This window comes from Schistocerca gregaria, chromosome 5 (genome assembly GCF_023897955.1).
Source record: "Schistocerca gregaria isolate iqSchGreg1 chromosome 5, iqSchGreg1.2, whole genome shotgun sequence".
Lineage (NCBI taxonomy): Eukaryota > Metazoa > Arthropoda > Insecta > Orthoptera > Acrididae > Schistocerca > Schistocerca gregaria.
Window position 1 is genome coordinate 207,668,673 of NC_064924.1, and position 25,864 is coordinate 207,694,536.

The 25,864-nt window shown below is 42.6% G+C and overlaps 1 protein-coding gene across 1 annotated transcript in view; it reads left to right on the forward strand.

Moving 5' to 3' along the window:
• The window catches only part of LOC126272541 (alpha-tocopherol transfer protein-like), an 87,290-nt gene extending 61,806 nt beyond the window's left edge, over nucleotides 1-25,484 (forward strand). The window contains exons 4-7 of the mRNA XM_049975458.1: nucleotides 2,143-2,395; nucleotides 11,252-11,362; nucleotides 15,713-15,818; nucleotides 20,852-25,484. Of these exons, the coding sequence (XP_049831415.1) occupies nucleotides 2,143-2,395; nucleotides 11,252-11,362; nucleotides 15,713-15,818; nucleotides 20,852-21,003 (622 nt within the window). The 3' untranslated portion in view covers nucleotides 21,004-25,484. The remainder of the gene's footprint in view (nucleotides 1-2,142; nucleotides 2,396-11,251; nucleotides 11,363-15,712; nucleotides 15,819-20,851) is intronic.
• Nucleotides 25,485-25,864: the final 380 nt, after the last annotated feature.

Sequence of the window (25,864 nt, forward strand, 5' to 3'; positions counted from 1 at the left end):
TAATCATGACCCCGGAACAAACTGCTGGCGCCGATCCGCGCCCACACAATATATACAACAAAATGACATGATAGTTGACCGTCATCTCCCGAGATAAGCTGGTGCTCTTCGCGACTAAAACGCGTAGTTCAATGAATGTTCAAATGTGTGTGCAATCCTATGGGACTCAACTGATAAGGCCATCAGTCCCTAAGCTTACACACTGCTTAACCTAAATTATCCTAAGGACAAAGACACGCACCCATGCCAGAGGGAGGACTCGTACCTCTGCCGGGACCAGCCGCACAGCCCCTTAGACCGTTCGGCTAAACCCAAGCGGCGTTCAATAAACACACTACTGGCTAATAAAATTACTACACCAAGAAGAAATGCAGATGATAAAGGGGTATTCATTGAACAAATATATTATACTAGAACTGACATGTGATTACATTTTCACGCAGTTTGGGTTAGTAGATCCTGAGAAATCAGTACCCCGAACAACCACCTCTGGTCATAAAAACGACCTTGATACTCCTGTGCATTGAGTCAAACAGACCACAGCTCATCAAGACTAGTGACTGGCGTATTGTGATGAGCCAATTTCTCGGCCACCATTGACCAGACGTTTTCAATTGGTGAGAGATCTGGTTGATGTGCTGGCCAGAGCAGTAGTCGAACATTTTCTGTAGCCAGAAAGGCCCGTACAGGACCTGCAACATGCGGTCGTGCATTATACTGCTGAAATGTAGGTTTCGCAGGGATCGAATGAGGGGTAGAGCCACGGGTCGTAACACACCTGAAATGTAACGTCCACTGTTCAAACTGCCGTCAATGCGAACAAGAGGTGACCGAGACTCGTAAGCAATGGCACCCCATACCATCACGCCGGGTGATACCCTAGTATAGCGATGACGAATACACGCTTCCAATGTGCGTTGAAAAAAAATTGTTCAAATGTGTGTGAAATCTTAATGGGACTTAACTGCTAAGTTCATCAGTCCCTAAGCTTACACACTACTTAACCTAAATTATCCTAAGGACAAACACATACACCCATGCCCGAGGGAGGACTCGAACCTCCACCGGGACCATCCGAAAATGTGCGTTCACCGCGATGTCGCCAAACACGGATGCGACCATCATGATGCTGTAAACAGAACCTGGATTCATCCGAAAAAATGACGTTTTGCTATTCGTGCACCCAGGTTCGTCGCTGAGTACACCAACGCAGGCGCTCCTGTCTGTGATGCAGCTTCAAGGGTAACCGCAGCCATGGTCTCCGAACTGATAGTCCATGCTGCTGCAAACGTCATCGAACTGTTCGTGCAGATGGTTGTTGACACAGAGATGGAGGCGTGGCTGCACGATCCGTTACAGTAATGCGGATAAGGTGCCTGTCATCTCGACTGCTAGTGATACGAGGCCCCTGAACCCACCGATATCATATTCTGCTAAGAGTCATGGGATCTCGAGCAACGCGAGCAGCGATGTCGCGATACGATAAACTGCAACAGTGATAGGCTACAATCCGGCCTTTATCAAAGTCAGCCATGTGATGGTACGCATTTCTCCTCCTTACACGAGGCATCACAACAACGTTTCTCCAGGCAACGCCCGTCAACTGCTGTTTGTGTATGAGAAATCGGTTGGAAACTTTCCTCGTGTCAGCATGTTTTAAGTGTCGCCACCGGCGACAACCTTTTGTGAATGCTCTGAAAAGCTAATAATTTGCATATCACAGCATCTTCTTCCTGTCGGTTAAATTTCGCGTCTGTAGCACGTCATCTTCGTGGTGTAGCAATTTTAATGGCCAGTAGTGTAACACAGTGCAACCTAAGACTGATTGTTAATATTAATAAGTCTCCAAATTTAACATTTGGCTTACCGTGTTGAACCTTTGTCGTAAGATTATACCTCTTAATGAACAGATTATGACAGTATTGATAATTTTTAAATTCGGCCAATAACCACATGATACACTGAAAATCATGTTTAGTTTCCTCCGGTACCCGTTAGATAGGCAACCTGCAACTTGCAAAGGGCGCCCGGTTCAGCCGTTTAGTAGTACAGATTAGGACTCTGCCGACTTGGACGTCTACCATGCAAAGAAGAGCTCGGGAAAGACAAACAGCAAGGCAGTGAGTGTGGTTGGCGTTGCAGCCACGTGGCGGCGTCGCCGGTGCTGCACCCTGACGGCTACATCGTGCTGTTCGCGCGCCTGCTGCCCGACACGGCGGACCGCTTCGTGCACGCGGACGCCCTCAAGTTCTACTGGATGTGCGAGGACCTGGCCCTGCGCGAGCACCCGGCCGCCACCGGCTTCCTCTTCGTGTTCGACCTGAGCGGCATGTCGCTGCCGCACCTGGCGCGCCTCAACCTCGTGCTGCTCAGGCAATACCTCGTCTACACGCAGGTGAGTGCTGAGGAACCCCATGTAACAAATAGCACCTACGGACGAACCCAAACAACTGTACCGAGACGCCACAGCCGAGCGGTGATTGGATTATCTACGTCTACATCTATATGTACATCTACTTGTATACTCCGCAAGTCGCCGAACGGTGTGTGGGGAGGGCACTTTACGTGCCACAGTCATTACCCCCTTTCCTGTTCCAGTCGCGTATGGTTCGCGTTAAGAACGACTGTCTGAAAGCCTCCGTGCGCGCTCGAATCTCTCTAATTTTACATTCGTGATCTCCTCGGCACGTATAAGTAGGGGGAAGCAACATATTCGATACCTCATCCAGAAACGCACCTTCTCGAATCCTGGCGAGCAAGCTATACCGCGATGCAGAGCGCCTCTCTTGCAGAGTCTGCCACTTGAGTTTGCTACACATCTCCGTAACGCTATCGCGGTTACCAAATAACCCTATGACTAAACGGACCTCTCTTCTTTGGATCTTCTCTATCTCCTCCATCAACCCGATCTGGTACGGATCCCACACCTATGAGCAATACTCAAGTATAGATCGAACGAGTGTTTCGTAAGCCACCTCCTTTGTTGATGGACTACATTTTCTAGGGACTCTCCCAATGAATCTCAACCTGGTACTCGCCTTACCAACAATTAATTTTATATGATCATTCAACTTCAAATCGTTCCGCACGCATACTCCCAGATATTTTACAGAAGTGACTTGTACCAGTGTTTGTTCCACTTTCCTATAATCATACAATAAAGGATCCTTCTTTCTATGTATTCGCAATACATTACATTTGTCTATGTTAAGGGTCAGTTGCCACTCCCTGCAACAAGTGCCTGTCCACCGCAGATCTTCCTGCATTTCGCTACAATTTTCTAATGCTGCAATTTTTCTGTATACTACAGTATCATCCGCGAAAAGACGCATGGAACTTCCGACACTATCTACTAGGTCATTTATATACACTCCTGGAAATGGAAAAAAGAACACATTGACACCGGTGTGTCAGACCCACCATACATGCTCCGGACACTGCGAGAGGGCTGTACAGGCAATGATCACACGCACGGCACAGCGGACACACCAGGAACCGCGGTGTTGGCCGTCGAATGGCGCTAGCTGCGCAGCATTTGTGCACCGCCGCCGTCAGTGTCAGCCAGTTTGCCGTGGCATGCGGAGCTCCATCGCAGTCTTTAACACTGCTAGCATGCCGCGATAGCGTGGACGTGAACCGTATGTGCAGTTGACGGACTTTGAGCGAGGGCGTATAGTGGGCATGCGGGAGGCCGGGTGGACGTACCGCCGAATTGCTCAACACGTGGGGCGTGAGGTCTCCACAGTACATCGATGTTGTCGCCAGTGGTCGGCGGAAGGTGCACGTGCCCGTCGACCTGGGACCGGACCGCAGCGAACGCACGGATGCACGCCAAGACCGTAGTATCCTACGCAGTGCCGTAGGGGACCGCACCGCCACTTCCCAGCAAATTAGGGACACTGTTGCTCCTGGGGTATCGGCGAGGACCATTCGCAACCGTCTCCATGAAGCTGGGCTACGGTACCGCACACCGTTGGGCCGTCTTCTGCTCACGCCCCAACATCGTGCAGCCCGCCTCCAGTGGTGTCGCGACAGGCGTGAATGGAGGGACGAATTGAGACGTGTCGTCTTCAGCGATGAGAGTCGCTTCTGCCTTGGTGCCAGTGATGGTCGTATGCGTGTTTGGCGCCGTGCAGGTGAGCGCCACAATCAGGACTGCATACGACCGAGGCACACAGGGCCAACACCCGGCATCATGGTGTGGGGAGCGATCTCCTACACTGGCCGTACACCTCTGGTGATTGTCGAGGGGACACTGAATAGTGCACGGTACATCCAAACCGTCATCGAACCCATCGTTCTACCATTCCTAGATCGGCAAGGGAACTTGCTGTTCCAACAGGACAGTGCACGTCCGCATGTATCCCGTGCCACCCAACGTGCTCTAGAAGGTGTAAGTCAATACCCTGGCCAGCAAGAACTCCGGATCTGTCCCCCATTGAGCATGTTTGGGACTGGATGAAGCGTCGTCTCACGCGGACTGCACGTCCAGCACGAACGCTGGTCCAACTGAAGCGCTAGGTGGAAATGGCATGGCAAGCCGTTCCACAGGACTACATCCAGCATCTCTACGATCGTCTCCATGGGAGAATAGCAGCCTGCATTGCTGCGAAAGGTGGATATACACTGTACTAGTGCCGACATTGTGCATGCTCTGTTGCCTGTGTCTATGTGCCTGTGGTTCTGTCAGTGTGATCATGTGATGTATCTGACCCCAGGAATGTGTCAATAAAGTTTCCCCTTCCTGGAACAATGAATTCACGGTGTTCTTATTTCAATTTCCAGGACTGTATGTTGTAAAAAGCTATGGTCCCATAACACTCCCCGGTGACACGCCAGAGGTTACTTTAACGTCTGGAGACGTCTCTCCATTGTTAACAACATGCTGTTTTCTGTTTGCTAAAAACTCTTCAATCCAGCTACACAGCTGGTCTGATTACTTTGTTTATCAGGCGACAGTGCGGAACTGTTACGAACGCCTTCCGGAATTCAAGGAAAATAACATCTACCTGGGAGCCTGTATCTAATATTTTCTGGGTCTCATGACAAATAAAGCGAGTTGGGTCTCACACGATCGCTGTTTCCGGAATCCATGTTGATTCCTACAGAGTAGATCCTGGGTTTCCAAAAACGACATGATACTCGAGCAAAAAACATGTTCTAAAATTCTACGACAGATCGACGTCAGAGATATAGGTCTATAGTTTTTGCGCATCTGCTCGACGACCCTTCTTGAAGACTGGGACTACTTGTGCTCTTTTCTAATCATTTGGAACCTTTCTTTCCTCTAGAGACTTGCGGTACACGGCTGTTAGAAGGGGGCAAGTTCTTTTGCGTACTTATGAAGGAGTCAACACCAAAAGTCTTGTGTGACTCATAAAATGAGGGAGTTTCTATTCGATATATGCGTGAGGCTAGTTAACGGAGGCAACACATACAGTTGTTTATCCAGAAATGAGATGAAAACTATTGAGAATACGCAAGAGCTGTGCGATTTATTTGGCAACAGTCTTGCTGCAGTGGCTACACCGGTTCCCGTGAGATCACCGAAGCTAAGCGCTGTCGCGCGTGGTCGGCACTTTGATGGGTGACCATCCAGGCTGCCTTGCGCTATTGCCATTTTTCGGGGTGCACTTAGCCTCGTGATGTCAATTGAGGAGCTACTCGACCGAATAGTAGCGGCTTCGGTCAAGAATACCATCATAACGACCGGGAGAGCGGTGTGCTGACCCCACGCCCCTCCTATCAGCATCCTCCCTGAGGATGACACGGCGGTCGGATGGTCTCGGTAGGCCACTCGTGGCCTGAAGACAGAGTGTGCGATTTATTTTGTTCATGTCATATACAGGATGATTTAGCTGTCCCTACACATGGGTTTTATGCAACCCACAATACCTTCAAATACCACACACGATTTTCACATTGTCTTCTCACTCTCTACATTCAACCATAATCGTAAGAAAAAATGAACATGATATTTTTGAAGAAAATGTCTTAAATTTACAGAGATACGTTTTCGCTAGAGGCTGTAGTTTTCGAATTATTAAAGGAAAACACGCAAAAGTAATATTCAAATGCGTTTTCTTGAATTAATCGAAAACCGTGCTCTCCAGCAAAAACGCATCCCAAGTACAAAATTTAGCTGCGTGAAATTTCCCATATAAAGGTCCTGTTCCTTTCTTCTGTGCTTAGCCAGTGAGACTATGAAAACCTCACACATAATTTTTGAAGGCATTGGAGTCTGCATAAAACCTATCGGTAGGGGCAGCTGAATCACTCTTCATGCTATTACAAAAACCACATTTATGAATGCAGTTGCTCACATATTTGTAAATGCGTGTTTTCCTGAGTATGAAATGTTCAGAATATTTGCAGCATTTTGCATTGTACTGTACCTATTTTGTAAAACATTTACACATTCCCAAATACTGTTTAATATAAAAGCACTGAGGCCTGCACACTGGTGTGGCTTCGTCCACACAACTTACTGTTTCCAGCACACCTTCGACAACGAATTCAGTTACGTACTGTTAATGGTTGCTTAAAATCAGAAAACAATTCTCTTTTTCAAGTTTCAATATTTTCCTTAAAACGATACAAGTATATGGCACCAAATCACTGATGTCTCAGTTGAATATTTCAGAATGCCTTCACTTAGGTTTGCAACTACACAGTCTAACTGAGAAGTCAGCATATCATCTCTAACCAACAGTTCGTTAAAATCATCACAGTTTAAGCTTTTAAGCAGTGAGTAACTAGCGTAACCTGCAATTTATATCAGCAATGCAGCACTAGAAGCTGCATCTTCGAGATCAGTTTGATTACTTTGAATACTTCAGTAAATCTACCAATAGGGCTACAGCTGCAGTAATTATGGTCAATAACGCTGCTATTTACTGGTATAGAACTAACGACGATCCTCCTAATAAGGTCAATGTGCATTAAACTTTGTGCCTGTCCTTTAGGATAAAGATGGGAGTTCATCGAGAAAAGCGATGAAAGATAATGTTCAAATGTATGTGAATTCTAGTGAGGTCATCGTTTCCTAGACTTACACACTACCTAAACTAACTTATGCTAAGAAAAACATACACACCCATGCCCGAGGTAGGAATCGAACCTCCGGTGGGAGGTACTGTGCAGTCCCTGGCATGGTCCTTCAAACCGCGCAGCCACTCCGCGCGGCTAGCGATGAAAACAGCTGAAAACAAAGAGCATGGATTTTGCAGCAGGGAATATTAGGTTACCCTTTTCATGGCCAAAAAACGAGGAAATAATCAATTTGCCTTCATTTCAAGCGAGCAATGGTTGGCTACGGCTTTTTAAAGGAAGGCACAATAATCGCGAGTTGCATTTAAGTTGTGAAAAACTATCAATAGACCCTACAGCAGCATAAAAGTTTACTGAAAAATTCAAAAGTGAAGCATAATCTTATGATCCTGAATTTTTATACAACGCATTGAGAGAGGCCTTATTTGGAATGTTTTACCTGCAACAACGTTAGCTTCTAAAAGGGAAACTAGTTCTCCTGTGGTTAAGGTTAGTATAGACCGTGTTACCGTGCCAAAATTTTGTAACTCTAGGGGGGAAACTCTAAATACCCCTTTTATTGATACGATAACCGAAAAACTCCCGGGCTTTCATATATGTTAAAAAACCTGCCATGTATTACAAGAACCAACCAAAGACCTAGATCACTACTGCTTTGTGCTGAAAAATGATACGAGTCGTCATACATAAAGTAAAAAAACACAAAGAGGTCACAGGGAAGAAGGCAGTGAGGTGTTGTTAATTCTAGACCACGCACACAACCAGGCCACAAAAAGCATTCTTGATAGAGGAGACGGATATTTAAAAGCACTGTTCCTGCCGCCAAACGTAAAGAGTTTGCTGCACCCAATGGACCAGTCGGTTATCGAAACTTTGAAGAGGCATTACTGAAGACAATTGTTGAGGAACCTTCTGATAGAAGGCGGAAATGAAGAAGTCATGGTGGCTCATCGCCATAACTTGATTTAAAAGACTGCTCTTACGTTGTGGTGGGAACATGGAATTTGGTGAATACAACCACATTAAAAGGAGCTTGGAATAATTTGAAAGACATTTCAACCAACGATGCGGTCCAGAAAGACGAAGATGAGAAGAAGAAGCGTGATAAGGAAGGCGAAGAAGGAGAAGCGGCAGAGAATCAAATAGCACTTTGAAGATATAACAAAGATGCTTTTGAAAATACCAGACCGTTTCGACTGCATCTGAGAGGATATAGGTGAGTGGCTTGCCTGTGACTCTTCGGAACCTGGATTCCAAAATATCAGCGCTGATTAAATCATTCAAAACGTTCGAGGAGGATCTGATGAAGAGGAGCATGATGTGGCCACTAAGACAGATATAAAACCGTCAGCTGGCATGGCGTTTGCGTGTCTTGACTCTGCGCTAACACGGATGGAGCGGCATCCTGAGTGTGACTATATACAGCTACTCACCGTTGAGCGGATGCGAAACTCGGCTGCACGATAGCGACTGAATACAGCAAAACTGACATTGACTGATATGTTCAAGAATTGACATTGTGTGTAAGTTGAAACGTCCCCTTTGAAAAATTAAGAATGACTGTGCTGGTAAAATTCTACCTTATTTGATTTTCAAACAGCTGAGCAAAACTCGACGTACTCAGACAGTGTTCTCTTTACTGATTCTCATCAACACTAAACTAACACACAATATTTTTTGCGCAACGCAATCTGACTTTCAACTATCCCTACAAAATAATGGCCCTGACTAACAATAACCTATACCTTTCATGAATCGCTTACCTCACAAAAATCTTCGTTACTCGAACTACTGTAATACAGCGAGCGCCACTACTGCCAGCTAAATAAAAGATTTTAACTACTGAAGGCACTAACTACTGATAGGCATAGTTAGCAAATGAAAGATTTTTATAGAGAACAAACAATGTATTTACCTTGATAGCGTTCAAAAATAATAACATATACAGAGTGGTCCAAAAAATGTATCCACTGTTTGAAAGTCCATAACTTGCAATCTAATTGACAGAGTTGTCTCATTTTTGGTGAAAGTGTAGCTTAAAGTCCAACTTGAAGATATCACGGTAGGTGTTCTAAATGGTCACCATTAACATTCACACACAAACGCTGCCGCCGAACTGCAGTACGAACTACTGGCTGCAACGTGTTCAGTTGGATATTTACACATGAATGTACGATGGATTTTCGAAGTTCATCCAGTGTGCGTGGCTTTTGTCGATAAACGAGGGCCTTTAGTGTTCCCCACAGGTAAAAGTCCAGAGGATTTAGATCTGGGGAACGTGTTGAATATTCCACAGCACCTCTACGGCCTATCCATCTTCCTGGCAGATTTTGGTAGTGGGCTGGGGCACCTTGTTGTTAAAAGTAAACTCTTCCGTCTCCATAGAAGTCTCGGATGGCAGGTAAAATGGATGTCTGGAACACCTGTAACTGTGCCGTCAAAGAAGAATGGCCCATTTAAGCCCCGGTAAGACGACCCACACCACACATTTACTCCTGGCAAATTCGCGGTTTTCTCTACATGGACGTTCGGCGGCCCAGTAGATGCAATTGTGATGATTTACTGTACCATTGAGTCTGAACTGTGCCTCATCAGACCACACATCATCTCTGCAAACTCTTCGTCGTTGCACACAATGTTAGTAAACCACTCGCAGTACTCCATTCTTCGATCTGGGTCGTCCTCGTTCATTGCGTGTAGCAATCGTGGGATGTAGAACTTCCACTTTGCTGTCTTCAAAATTCGACGAACACTTGAGCGACTCACTCCAGTTTCACGGGCGCACTGTCTCGCAGACTTCTGTGGCGAGCGAGTGAATTGTTGTAACAAACGGCGGGAGTTAGATGGACTTGTTACTGTTACGGGTCGTCCAGATCGTTGTTTGTGTACATCCTTAACACAGCCTTCGGCTTCAAATTTGTCTCGAACGCAACGAATCGTTAAACGTGTCGGTGGCTCTGTTTGATAATCATTTCGCCATTGCCGCTGAACCTCATTAATGTTTTCGTACTTAAAATACCACTTCAAAACTGACTGCCTTTCATCGAATGTAAGCCTTGCGCCAGCCATGTTTACTCGAGTATCTAGGTGCAACTAAGAACAAAACACTATCTGGCGACTGTCATCTGACAAAACAAAACAACGCAGTACAACGCTTGTGTGGCGATTGCCGGGACTACAAACTGTTACACTGCCAAAGATGAGACAAGTCCATCAATTAGTTTACCAGTTATGGACTTTAAAACAGTGGACTCATTTTCTGGACCCTTCTGCATATCAGTTCATGACGACCAGTCCTACAAATTTCCTTTTTCTGACGGACACCCGTCCAGGTCGTGCGCTCTCAAACTCTGGTATCTCTCCCCCCACATCCACCACTGCTGGCGGCTAACCTCCAACTGCCCAACATAACACTAGCGAATATTCCAACAATGAGACCAAACAGCCACGGACTGCACACAGCGCAGTCAGCGATTTTCATACAGAACACTACATGGCATTGGCCGGTGTGGCCGAGCGGTTCTAGGCGCTTCAGTCTGGAACCGCGCGACCGCTACGGTCGCAGGTTCGAATCCTGCCTCGGGCATGGATGTGTTTGACGTCCTTAGGTTAATAAGGTTTAAGTAGTTCAAAGTTCTAGGGGACTGATGACCTTAGATGTTAAGTCCCATAGTGCTCAGAGCCATTTTGAACTACATCGCATTACCAACATAAAAACCTAAACAGCCTACTTACAAAGTAAAGTACTGTACAGAATCGAAAGAACATTATTTTGCAGTCGTGAGCTTAACATTACAGCAGTATGTACATACAAACTTAGCTTTTCTTCCATGATTTATGCAGTTATCCCGACATTTGACTATACGGATCAGATCTAGTCCAGAGACTTCCGCATAATTGGAACCAAACGGTAGTAACAAAACAAAATTACAGTCCGGTCGTAGAGTTCCTCTGCGGCAGTACGCTTTGTTTGTTGTATACGTTATGGCATACAGCTCTTTACAGTCCACCTGTAACGGAACACCAGTCTTGTACAGACTGGGAAATACAGCGGAACAGATTCGCTCTGCTGAAAAGACTCATCACATTTATTCGCTGTACCTACATTTTGTACACGTCTGGTTTACCCCGCTTCCTCGAAAGAGGAGACTACTTAATTTCTGAGCAGCGAAAGGCAAGTTTTAATTAATTAATGTTTCAGGATGCCCTGCCGTCAAAGGTAATTGGTAACCACATGGTTAACGTCGTCCCGGCGACGGAGACGTTGATTAATATCATGAAGCCCATAATGAAGAAGGAGCTCTCCGACAAGGTAAGGGCCGTCACTTTTACTACGTCGCCGGCGCTTTATTAATTTAATGAAAGAGCTACAGCAAGCCATCCCTGAGGTATTAGGAACAGCCCCGCAGCGCTACACGATTCTTTGCCTGCATAACACGCTTTCCGAACCCCACCATCACGCATACAAAGCGAATATTGTTAGCGGGGCATTACGGCTGCTTCCACGTCCACAATGTTGGGTTTACTTGAATATATATTGTTCTCTAACAAAGGGGCAGCGTAAAACACACACGAGTACACATTTGTGACAAAATAAATATGCTTACGAACAGGCAATAAATATAGCGGAATCCGAAAAACAAAAATTTTCTTGAGCAGTAGCTTAATGTGATCAGTGTTTGGAGCTAATCTCTTACTTAAAATGTAAAAATTTATCCCATAGGAAAAAAGTCAATAATATGCTTAACAACCCACAGCGCTGTTATAATCAAAACTGTGCTCTATCTCTCTCTCTCTCTCTCTCTCTCTCTCTCTATCTCTATCTCATACACACATACACATACATACAATCAAACACACGATATCAGTTAAATCTAATAATAATAATAATAATTAAAAATGGTGGTACTGCCACTGTTGGCAGTAGTATTTCATACGATCTATGCACTTATTGGTTTAATATTCACATTTTGCTTATTTCAGTGTATACAAAGTATACGTGACATAGACACAATAGAAAAAAGCCGCTATTTACAATTTTATTACTGTACATACACGGTGATACTTATTGAAATGTATGAAATAAAATTGTCATAACTTCTGACCGGTTTGCGTTAGGACTTTCAAACTGCATTGTTGGCCGCGGGGCATGGTGGGAATTAATGCGCGCATACATGGTTCGGTTTAGCGGCGAAGCACACTTTAATTTGCATGGGTTTGTCAATAAGCAAAACAGGCTTGAGAATCCTCTTCACCTTCAACGGATGACTGTATGGTATGCAGTGTTCAGTCACGGAATAATCGTGCAACGTTCTTTGATGGCACGGTAATTAACGAAGCTGTGATGTGCTTTTGGGAGATGATTTCATCCCCATTATCCAAAGTCACCATAATTTCGACAAGATGTAGTTCATGCAAGGCGGAGCTCGACCCCATCGAAGCAGGGGAATGGTGTTCTGGAAGAGCCCTTTGGGGACCGCTGCATGGGCCACGATTGGTCGTCATATTCTCCGCATCTGAACACATGCGACTCCTTTTTGTGGGGCTACTTTGAAGATAAGGTATACAGCAATAACACCAAAACTATTGCGGACCTAAAAACCGTAATTCAGGAGGTCATCGACACTTCAGCGGGTCATGAAGAATTTCGCTATTTGTCTGCGTCACATCGTCGCCAATAATGGCAGGTATATCGAACATGTCATAACCTAAATTCGAACATCTGCAGTGACGTTTTCATGTTGAATAAAGTGTGTGCAGGCCGTAGTTTAAACTAATTTATGTTTATTTTCATATAATTCAATAATTGTCACCCTGTACTTGCAGTCAGAGACCTCCACAAAACTTGGAAACTTGTACTGAAATAGCGTTTTGTTTTTTCTTGTCTTCTGCTACCAGGAACCCAGATGGTGTACATACGAAAGATACGAGTACATATAATATGTTAACTAACATGAATCTTCTTTATGATGCAGATTTAACACTCCAAAAGCAGTAGTGGAAATAATATATAAATATCATGCTTTTTCACGATCACAAACGATAATTTTTTGTGTGTACCTAAAACTCGGGAGCAATTGAATAAGCCGTGTACTAGCAATAAGCAAACCTATGTGACTGTGAGTAGCGGCCTTAAACATGTGTTGCGTTCGGGTTCCATGTTCGTTTACATATTGTACTTGACTCTTCATATCACAAGTAACTGTAATAAATTTGCTGTTTTTTTATGTAATTTACAAAGGCTGACTCATTTACCCATTACTTGTGTCGTTTTGTAAGATAATACTTATTTCCCATGACTAAAATCTAATTAGTTTTCTTCGGGAGTGTACATCTCGGCTTGTTCGAGGGCAAGAGCAAAGTTCTTACTCTAATAGTTACTGGATTTGGAAGCATGTCGTCATTATACTAGCTTACATGTCGTGTTATTTGGCGGCTTCTTTATCTTATTTCTATGTTGAATCAGCACTGAAATGTATGACTACCGGCGTAATTTCGTAGACGTATTTGTCATGACATTTTCAAAAAGTTAATGGGCCAATTAATAGAAAAATTATGTCGTCGAAACAGGTAGGCACTGCATACAATTTCCTTCCTGAGACTCTAAGTAGTAGGGTAAAAATAGCTCAATATGACACAAGTGAAGACAAGTTGGCTTTAGAAATGATGAGATTCACCGACAGGCACCTGGAAATAGATGCAATATAATATGAAAACCAGTTTTCATGTATAGACATTGTAAAATATTTTCTAAACGTAAATAAAGTGCAACGTAATGAAAAATTTGGTGGAAATAATAATAAAATGGTAGAGCAAGTAAAGCATTTAATTAAGCTGGTTATGATATTACATATCTGTTTGAAAAGAACAACGAGAAGGAAGCAGCAAAATTTACAATGCATGTGGAACAACAAACAGGGGCTTGACAGGTGAAATATAGAGACACGATTGACAATTTTGTAAGCCCAGAGTTACTCCTACATTGCTGTATGGAAATAATGTGTCAAAACGTACAAGTAATTGTAATTCAACTGGGGGAAAGTGACTTTTCTCAGGACAGTAAAAGGGTGTAGCAGATTGAATAGAAATATGAATGACAGCATCAATTATGAATGAAGCGTCTATCCTTATGGGACAAGGTCCATGAAAAAAGAACTAATCGAGTGACTACATTAAATTAATAAATGCGCAAAAATTGTCACCTCTCAAAATCTTCTTACGGAGAAAAAGTCAAGGAGTAAGGGGGAAGATGGGTACCGCACCAAAAAGTAAATGATAATGTCTGAATAATCGGCTTAAGATCAATTTACTGTGGTATTATTCATAAGATATTTGTCCTCTATGGGATATGGATTGTGATCCTGTGAGTAAATCAGTACGTAGTCATGATCACCGCTACGAGTGTAGACTCCTGTACAGAGATGAAGGAGACCTATCTGCGACTTTGTTAGTGTGAATGGTCGGTCATCCCGTAACGAACTTATCACAGACGAACCCTGGTCAGTACATAGTTTCATACAATGCGAAAGATAAACATACATAAATCAAAGTGCTTTAGACCAGGAGGTAAAGGTCGAAAGTATTAAGCTATCTCTATGGAAGACATTGCTCTTAGAACGTAAGATTACCTGATACATAGGTACATACAAATGTGAATCGCTGAAATTAAATGCTCATTACTCATTCCTAAGGTTAGCAGTTGCTTACTATTTAAATTTCAAGTACTGCTGCATACCAGCATTTTCTGATACAATAACAGGGATAACTGTGTTCAATTCTGTCGAAAATATGGAGTGGTTACAACGCACGCACTGACAGATACTTTGTTTGTGGTGCACGACGACGGAATTCACCTCAGCTTCTAAGCTAGTTTAGCCATTCACCGTTTCAGGCAGAAAACGAAGCCCTTCGTTGGTAGTATTAATTGGAAAGATCTGCAGGAGAACCAGTTACGTTCTTATGAGTAACAACAGGTTTCGTACCCGTGCAACAATATTACTCCAAAGTGACGGAACTCCAGCTAGCTGTAGCAACATTATTCGAGACCATCTGGTAGCAGCGTTTGGTGAAATGTGAATCGAAGGAGGAGGACACATAGAACTTCCATCAAGATTACCAGCTGGGGCCCAGGTCGACTATATTTTGTAGAAGCATGGGAGTAATTTGATATATTCTTAAGCTATAGAGGCAGTGAAAACACTCTCGTGGGTAGCACTTTTGGGGTTTCCGCAATTATCAAGATTTTCCAAGAATCGTTATTGGCTCAGAATTCCCTTTTCAACACATTTGATTGCTGTTTCAATGAGGTAACATGAAATTTTCGAACCATTTTTGTTCTAATAATTTTTTCATAAGTAAAATATACTCAGAATGCGAAGATTTGTGTTGTTATTTTATTTTCCGGTAATAGTTTGACATTTTTGACAAAAATGGTAAAACACTAGTTTCCAGTTATTATTTTTAATTTAACATATTTTATTTTTGTGTATTTTATAATTCCTAAAAATCAGTGAAAACGGATCTTTTTTCATGTTCTATATAGTACATTACATTAATTACACACTGTCGTGTAAATATCAACTATAAAATGCTTTATACATAAAAGTTTCATATTGATATTCATTCAAAAAACTATCAATAATGCTTTGCTATAATTTTTCAGCTTTTTGTCCATTCTAAGGACATGGAGGAATTTTACAAACACGTGCCCAAATCAGTTCTGCCCAAGGATTATGGTGGTGAACTGGACAACCTCGAAGTCTACCACAGTAAGTCACTGATGGAGAAACAGCTATGTCAGCGAAAATGGTCTCTGAATACTGATTTCTGACATTCTTCCTCGGATCATCTTAGAATCTCAGAAATCAAATGAACTGTGAAAGTACAATCTCTGATAGCAATTTACGTTCCATGGTAAGAACATATCTCACTTCCACTTAACAATCGTAGCCCGGTCCCTTCTCGAAACCCTCTCCCACATGGGTACTAGCTCAAGGTACTAACACAGGGCAGGAGGAACTGGGTAATTTGTTCAAGAGAAAGAGTCTCACAAATTGAGCAAGTTAGAAATGCGTTGACCCACATCTGGCCCTTATGACAGGACAGGAATCTCACTGATTGTAGTAAGATTGTCTTCACTGATGAGATCCGCTTCGAACTGAGCCTGATGACCAGAGGAAACGTGTCTCAAGAAGCCGCGGACACTGGTGGGATACCAACCTGACTCTTGCCCACCACACGGCCCAACAGACTGATGACGAGCGGAAACGTGTCTGGAGACGCCCCTGTCACTGGTGAGATACCTACCTGACTCTTGCACTAATCTATCAAAATACACGGCGGAATTGTAATGGCAGCCTCGGACAATATCTGGAAAGGTGAGTTATTCGGCGAATATAGCTGGTTGGGAGAGTCTGGCATCCACGAACATCCAGGCTGGGTTTACTTTCTACTTGCATCAAAATATGACTGGGCAGAACGGGACACTATCCCATTCTGCCCCGTCCCGTTCCGTCCCAAGAGCACTTTTTAGGTTAACAATTTTTATGGAGTGTAATAACTGACGTATTTAAACGTATTAAATAGCTAAAGTATAACAAAGGCCATGCACTTTAAGGGAATGTGTCATTTTAGGGTATACAATTAACAATTAACAGCTTACGTGGTGTTGGAATTCACCAAACGTTAGAACAACGCAAGCGGTAACGTGACGGACAACAATTCACTTAGATCTCTCACTTCAAACTAAATCAGAATAGCTGCCCTCACTTCCCTTCCATTTCTAGAAATAGTTACATGCCCACACAACAGGTTGCAACACTGTCCAGTCTAGAAAAGAACAATTTCCCATTGTGCCACGCTATTCCGTTCTGCCCCGAGTTGCCCTACGAGTGACATTCTAGACGCAAAGAACGTTTTGATCTGTGAGACACACTATTTTCCACCAGCCCTGGTCACGGTTTATAGACCTTCCTAATCGTTGGCATCAGTGTGGTGGTAATAGCAGGCTGCAACGGTCGTCTCTGATACGTGCGTGATTTTAAATTGTGTGGCAAAACATTACATTCCACCAACTGATGATCGTCGTATGACACATAACCGAAATTTACAAATAGATAAACGTAATTTATATAAATGGTATCAATGAAGCTTCATTTCGAAAATAGTGTAGAACGATTATGCTGCCGACCTTTCAGCTGTGACAATTCAAAACAATTATTGAGGAAGAAAATGCAGTACTGTATTCGTTTGGCGATTAGTTCTTTTTAAAACTGTTTGTGGCGACTAGGATTAGATAAAAGTGTGTCCCAGGTGGGTGTCTCGACTTTTTGCAGACGAACACAAAAAAATTACGAGTGGGAGCTCCATTGCTTTTTTTCACTCGGTACGAGAGGGGTAGTGAGGAATTTTTGAACTACGTTGTTACCGGTGGAGAGACGTGGGTTTCCCATAAAAGTCCAGAAACAAAGCCCTAGTCATGGCGTCATTCACGATACCCAACAAAACAAAAACAGAATCAGGCTAATTCTTAGCGCTATAAAGGTTATGGACACATTGTTTCCGGGCGTCCTTTTCATTGACTTTATGCCGAGAAGACCAAAGTGCGGTGGTGTACTGTCAGAACCTTCAGCGGCAACTCCGCGCGGTTCAAAACAAACGGCGTAGAATGCTGTCCAGCAACATTGTGCTTCTTCACTATACCGCTCACCCACATTCTGATGCTTTTAAGGAGGACTGTCTTCAACAGTTTAAGTTGGACGTTGCTGAGCATCCACTATGTACTCCACACTTGGTCCCATTTCATCACTATCTTTTTCCCCAATTGAAGGATCTTTCGGGCAGAAAGCTCTGTGGAAACGACAGAGAAATGAGAAAAGACACTAATGACTAATTTGCCAATTTGGTGGCCACAGAGTATGCAGAAGGCATAGTAAATGTTTTGGAGAGCTGAGACAAACGCCGATTACGTAGAAAAATACCTAAGATATGGGAAAACAGGCTTTCTTGGGGAATTTCATCGGTACAGTTTTTCGGGTTGTCATCCAATCCGCGGCGTTCTGCTATCGCAACTGTTTGACAATTTTCCTACTCGTCTTCTTTAGGCGAAGTGTCGGGCTCATTTTCTATAAGTTCTATTAGAGCCTCTATATCACAAAATCCGTTTCCGAGGAATCAGTGGGTTGGCCAGTAGCTTGCGTCCGGAAGAGATATGCCGGTAGTATCGGCCCCCGGCGGGCTAGTGAGGGGTCCAGTCGTCGAGTCGTGGTGCTGTAGAAGCAGCGGGCGAAACAGACAGGCAGCAACAGGAGTCCTCGATGCTTAAACCCACCCCCACCCCATCGTGAGGTTCCCACTGCCAGCTGCGACAGTTCTTCTCGAGGTATGCGATGGGCCACCCATCAGGCCTTCGGCGGCTACGGACAAACGAACTGGACAAGAACCTGACACTTCACCTGAAGATGTCGAGTAGGAAACTCGTCGAAACGTTGTGACAACGCGACGCCACGACTCGTCCGATAATCAGGAAAAGTTCCATCAATAGAGAACATTTAAAAAAAATGTATTTTCACTTCGCTATCTAGAATAAAAACATCTGTAGAAACAAACGTTTTTTACGCTTAGAATGGCCATTTTTTATAACATGTTATAACACTCCTGTCCGCTACTGCTATACCATAACCTTCAAGTTGGAGGCAGGTCGTGAAATAAAAACTATCTTGTTAAAGTAATTATGGTATAAAGCAACAGAGCAGCGTTACCCTCCGAGAGGAATTTTGTTATATTGACCGTGTTGTACCTAACGGAGGTGGCTTATCGGAAGTGAAAATCAGAATTACGTAAATATTCAAACAGTAACAAACAATAATTTACTTATCCACACTGTTCAAAGAATATAAAAAAAGGTCGCCTACCTAATTAGGCATGAAAATGATTAACATTCTTGTTTAAGAAAGTAGGTATGAGTAACTTCAATTGACAAACACAACCTATATTTTGCCACACGCGAGTGCAATGAACTCTGGCACCTGCGTATGTTTACGTTAAAGAAAGTGCTAACAGTTATAAAAGCAGATGGCTATTTGCATAAATACAACCTTATAACACTACACACTATTACCTACAGGGCTTAGTCAAACTTAATGGTCTTTATAACATTACTATTAATACTCGCTGTAGAATCATAAATTGGACGTAGGTTCAGAATTACTTTTCAAACATTTTCCTAGCTGACATAAAATTGTAAATGTAGTTCACTGCAAAATTATGAACTGGTCATAAGTTAAGTCTCTCTCTCTCACCTAAATACTTTTCTATTTAGGATGGAAGTTAAATGTATTTCACTAACAAATAATTTCTTACTGAATTCTGAATAAAAGCAGTTACTGTTTTCACAGATAGTGGTCTTTCTATTAATCGTTATCTAGCATGAGCACAATAGACAAACTGTTGGTCCTATTACGCCATTAATATGCACATTTAATAGACAAGAGGAGACCAATATTGTACAGAATTTGACTTGAATAGCAAGAGTAATTAAAAGCTTTCTATAATTAAGTAACTTTGTACATTTGAACTACTTTCAATGGAGGGGGGCCCTTAATCTTGACCACTGTAGCAGAGCAAACTAAACACACTTTCAATACACTATAGAAACAAGGTATTAGTTCTCAACTCTTACTGCAGTAAAACACAACTTCATATATCTGACAGAAACTGACTCACCTTTTGCGATTTGCAACAAGCAGCAATGTGATCATTTACTAAGCAAAACTTCACCATACTCAGTTTCAAGCACTTTTAATTTTGAAATTGGCAACAACATATTAATAAGCAGTTTTAATAGAAAAATTATTTTCAGCAAGCATCACGCACTTAACTTCACTCTCTTGCCACATTAAGTTTAACTTTCTTTCAATAAAGGACACTCGGTAAGCACTTTAGCGTGGGAGGGCCCATAAGTGGATAAGTGACTGGGAATAAATCACGGTAGGTACAAGAGTTCAGTTATAAATTACCTATATTTGAGCACACTAACAAATCCAGTAAGCTGATCCTTCACTGTACATTACTACAGTGTTCCATTACAGTGATTGCGCAATGTGGTGGCAGTTGAATGTTGGTAGGTGGATTTGCAGGTAGAATTACTGGACTCTGTCATTTCTAGGTGGCGATGATAGATACCAATTCCAGAATAGTTCCAGCTATTTATTCATCCACCGGCGGCATTAGAAAGCATCAGGAAAAGCCTCTCTCGAAACCAGCACAATACACAACATTTACTTCAGCATTTGATAGTTTAGATGCTCGTCCCTGACTGACTCTTTGTTCCACCTTTTCTACCTAGGCCAACCACAATTTGCGCGCGCTACACAGTTCCGTTCCCGAGGGGAACCACAACAACTTTTACATACGACATAACTAAGAACCCTAAGTGAAGGCCGGCAGTTTAAATAACAACAAACAAACATTTTAAATAAAACTGAACCTTTACACACATCAGCATTTGTACAAAAATTATTTAAACAAAATTATTCAATCTCTAAGATAACCAAAGGCATTAAGTGAGAAAGATAAACAAATCATTTGCTCATATCGTACATATTACATAAGTCAAACTTCCCACATTCTAAAAGACATCAAGTTTATAACAGAGAAAAGAATAAACACTCTCATGGTATCTAATCAATTAAACACATTTACAGAAGCTCAACGATGTAACATTAAATAAAATAAAGAGGAAAAATAAATCAGTAGAGCATTAGAGCTATGGTGTTGCAATGCGTCCGCCGCTGTGTTCCAGACGAGACGCGGCAGCGGCTGAAGGAGCATCGAGAGTGGTTCCTGTCGGAGCAGGCGCTACGGGTGGACGAGTCCCGCAGACCCGGGCGCGGTCTCACCGCTACCGACGTCTTCGGCATGGAGGGCTCCTTCCGCGCACTCTCCATCGACTGAGCGCGCCGCGCCTCACTCGGCCTTCTGCCGCTGTCTCGCTGCTCGCTTCCGCGGCTATTAGGTTTCACCCGCAATTACCTTAACTCGAGGATTTTGTTGTGTAGCCAGTTACCGGCACGGCGCAGCTCATTTATAACCTGAGGCGGCTTACACTCTAGTGCACCATCAACCTTAGGAGGATTACTTCAACAATAATCACGATTCTTCGCTTTCACTAGCGATTGGATGCCCGCATATCTCAAGATTATCTAGTCGCCCTTCTAAACACACCAATATTATGTCATTACTAGTTTGTACAAAAAGAAAGTTTGTACAAAAATAAAATGGGAAGTGTAGCAAAATTCTAGGAAACGAAGTTACCTGGCGCAGGAAATGGTGAGAGTGGCAACTGACAGGTTGTTGGTATGCATAATTCTTCAACAATTCTTTCTTTCTTTCTTTTTCTTATGCCGGTTTTCCCGTGGATACGCAGGTTCGTCATGGTTAATCGGATGTGGCAATGTTAGTTGAAGGGGTGGCCGAATGCCCTTCCAGCCGCCACCCCGTACCCCCAGGGATGGAATTAGTGCACCCCAACTGTCTGCGACGAGTGTAATCCATCGTATAGAGCGTGTAATTGAGGCGGGACCTAGGGACCAGCCCGGTATTCACCTAGGGGGATGTGGAAAACCGCCTAAAAACCACATCCAGGCTGGCCGGCACACCGGCCGTCGTCGTTAATCCGCCGGGCGGAGTCGATCTGGGACCGGCGCGCCTACCCGAGTCCAGGAAGCATCGCGTTAGCGCGCTCGGCTAACCTGGTGGGTGCGTAATTCCTTAACAATGTTTACATTTATTTACTGATCAATTTCAGCTTCTTCGAGTGCGTGCGCATGGTGACTGAAGCTAGGTGTTCAGCGCTCAGACTGCCAAAACGCAAAAGCTTAATTTCTAACACAATGAAGCAGACGATGAAATAAACTGCCCCCTTGGATTTCACTAACTTTACAATAACGATGGCCAATTTTATATTTTACCGAAAATAATAACACAACAGTAAAAGACGAGCAGGAAATCACAATAATCAGTTTCATCTGGAATACCAAAGCTTAAAATATAACCAACCTAAAGCTGACAACATAACTAGCAGTACAAGCGTTTGACGAGAGAGATAAAATCAGCTGTCCAACACACGAGCCCAAGCTACCCACTGCTGTACGTCAGAAATGAAAAAAAAAAACAGTGAATGCTGACAAAAAGGGGAGATTGAAATTCCACTGAACACAACAATATAAAATAGCTTTCCCATTGTTTCTGCACTAACGACAAGTGAGTGGCTGTAGTTGAAAAGCATGATCTCTTGGTAATTTACTTTGGCCAGCCTTAGCCATACTCGTTTCCATTACATGACTGCACTATACTTTATAATTTATAATTTTGAAAAAAATGTTTATTGTTTTCAGTGAAGTCTTCTACCACATTCCATATATGTTTTAAACTTTTCAGTTAAACTTAACAATTTACGTTTCTGTAGCAGAGGTCACATTCCCCAATGAATACCGTATTCAATATATTGAGGTTCAGGGCCTAACTTGCACATCCTCAAAAAGTATTCCCAGAGAAAGTCAACAACAATGAACGGAAGTTATATTTTTTGTGTGGTTTTCATGAAATCTGCAGAACATGTAACTGAAAGTACATTGATAATGCTAAGAGTGTGCTACAAAGTATTGGCAGGTTCTGGACCATACTTACACATCAGCACCTCTTTAAAAAGTTGTTGCTAATGTAATTCAGCAACAATTAACAATCTTTTTTTTTGGTGGACATGAAGTACCCAACCCTCATTTGCAATGCGCCTTACGCAAAGTGCCTTGGTATTGTTAGGGTTCACCGTCGTAGCTGAATGTACACTGCAGCTAACAACACTAGACTCTGCGCTCCCTGGATCGACGAAACCAACTGCCGTCCTCTCCTCCACACCGGAATGATTTCCCACATTGACAGGAAGCCAGCGAGAGCCCCGACTCCAAGTCCTCCAGGCTTGCTCGGCAACTTCCTGCTTTGCTATGTCCAGCCAGTGCTTTGGTATGTCCAGCCAGCTCCCCAACTTGGAAGTTGCTAGGTGTGTTGCCTTCTATCTGGACATCATTCCACTGTCGTCTCCGCTCTGACTCCCTGTGACTCTTCCAACCACACATGGTCGCTTTTTCAGTAGCCAACAGCCTCGACTGCCACGCTAGGACATATACAAGCTCAGCCGCCACACCGTGTGTGGCCTGGCGTCGAACCCAAGTCTCATGCGCCGCTGTCGAAGTCGCTGTTGCCAGTTCTCTCCCGTCCATCAGACAGCTCCTCGCTGTGACAGGACGCTGATCCACGCCTCGTCTTGATACGCAAGCAGCAATTTTTGCTGGTGCTGTTGCGCTCTTCTGCGGCGGAAGGCAACTCAAGCACTGGTTCCAGTAGCCAAGCGAGGCAAGAAAATTACTGTGACGTTTATCACTAATCCGAGGTACAACAATAAATCGAACTACCCTCAAAAACACAACTATACATACCTGAATAAGTTACTTATACAAACGCATACAATCGTACATACACGTTAGTTTCCTTTGTAATTTAGATTTCTAGAATTTTACTAGCACCCTCTTTGTTTCTTTTTAAGCAGCTCATCTGATCATAGCAATTAAGTCGATATCGATAATAATATCATTTTATTATTAACTTACAACATGCTTTCTGTGTTCCCGTAAGGCTGTATACCCAGTCTGTATAAAACTACTGCCTTGAAGGTTTCCGTTCACTTCCAACGACTTTCGTAAGTCTAGATAAGGTCTGGCAACGTAGTCCTGCTTCGAAGTATTGCCACAGTTCAATACATTTCGTTCCATAGGCGTGATATATTTTTTAGAATTATTTTGTTGAATTGTAGATTTAAAACATTGTTGCTACGACAAACCAATAGTATCTTATCTCAGTACGTTATGAATATGGCTCTGGGCAGCGTGAAAGAAAATATCTTTACTATTGATCTCATTCTCGTAGACAGCGTTACATGTAAATTGTAGAGACCGTATTTTTTCCCTAAAACATGATCTGTGATAGAAACGGTTTCCTGTTGGAAATACTTTTTACACACTTAATCGCCAATGATAGTTTCATACTCTGTACAAAATGCAATACGAATCACCACAGTGGTTTAGACGAAAGTGACCTTCATAAACCAACAGTTCTTATCGAACAAGAAAAACTCTTAATGACGTGTACAGTGGCCTATAAACATGGTCGCAACATCACTGAGCTGCAACTCTGCCATAGCGCCATAGCGGCCGTGGTAATCTCTTTCTCTAGATTAAGGCACCACTTGTCGTCTTACATGTTCTGCCACATGTAACATAAAGTTCAAGATGAATTCACCTGAAATTAATTACTTCAACAATTTATCTCAGTTGCCGTAGCTCGAGAACAGAGAACATTTCATCTGGTAACTACTTTAGTTCTTTATTTTTTCACTTTCTCCAAATAAAAATAATTTTCGCAGGATGTTAGCTGTGCATTTCATTCTGGCAAAAAATGGCATAATTATTTCACTTGATTGGGTAATATTAGAGAAAAGTATTTCTGACTGCGCTTGAGTGTTCTTACAGGTGCACGAACCTAACAGTACCTTGCATGTAACATATAACAGCCGTTTTGTCACTTGAATTTTGTACGGAACTATGCATATCTTCACAAATGCTAATAAGAATTCACTGATGAAGACTTTTTTGTTTTTACTTCATAAATTTACTAAAATGTACGAGTAATGGACGGTTTGATTCATTCATCAACTAACAAAATGAACATAAATTCGTATTTTAAGAAGTTGTGTTATGAACTACGTTGTTTCTGAGAAAAATTTTGATTTATTAAACTACTGCCCAGCTTAGAGTCAGGATCACTCTCATGTCGACTTCCAAGAAATCATATCGAACTTGTAATTGTTTTCTGTAAATTTGCAAAGTATCACCGCGTCGAAAATTCAGAAATTCGATTAAACTTACTTATCCCCATTTAAAGATAACATGAGTAAATTCGTTATGATTTTCAGCTATTATACATAAATAGACTACGTGTGACTTTTTGTTACACGCATGGCATGAAAGTAGGTCAGCAGATTATTTGCTTGGTAAGAAACATTTTGCTGTAAAAGATTTTTTTCACATATCTTCTATCAGAAGTGGCAAACCATGAAAATAATGTAGGTATAATCTATAGTGTTTGTACACCTTTGTCCGAGAGACATTTTGTAACAGGAAAGAGTGTTCTTCATGTTTACATGAGAAAGAAGTGTTTTCCTTTTATATTACTCTGTCAAAATATTCATTTGGGAGCATTTAATAAAAAAATCCAATATTATTTTTCTTTAATAAACATTACTTATATTGTATCTCTCGCTTTATATGAAATGTATTTTCTGTTGTACAGGCGAGAAACCTATTAAATATTGATGCAAAGTTTTCTGGTCGTTTTTTTCACCGTCATTTGTTATTTCCCTTCAAGCGGAACATACGACGATAGCGGCATGAGTATAACGTGGTTCGTAACTATATTTTAGACAATAGGAACTAATTTCTAGAAGTACAATGGGACTGTTAACTGTTTCCATTTCGTTCTTCTCTTTTCTTTTGTTTCCAAGCGTTGGGTTTCAACTTGGTTTCATTTGGGAATGTCCTTCTATAATCTTTCCATTTTCTTGCTTGGCTGCCATCCAGCTGTGCCTTTGTCGAAGCCCAGCTGATGCAACCCTATAGCATTTATCTGGCTCTAAAACACACACACACACACAAACACAGTCACGGAAAAATCTGTCTTCGCTGGCTTATATTTTAGGTGAAAT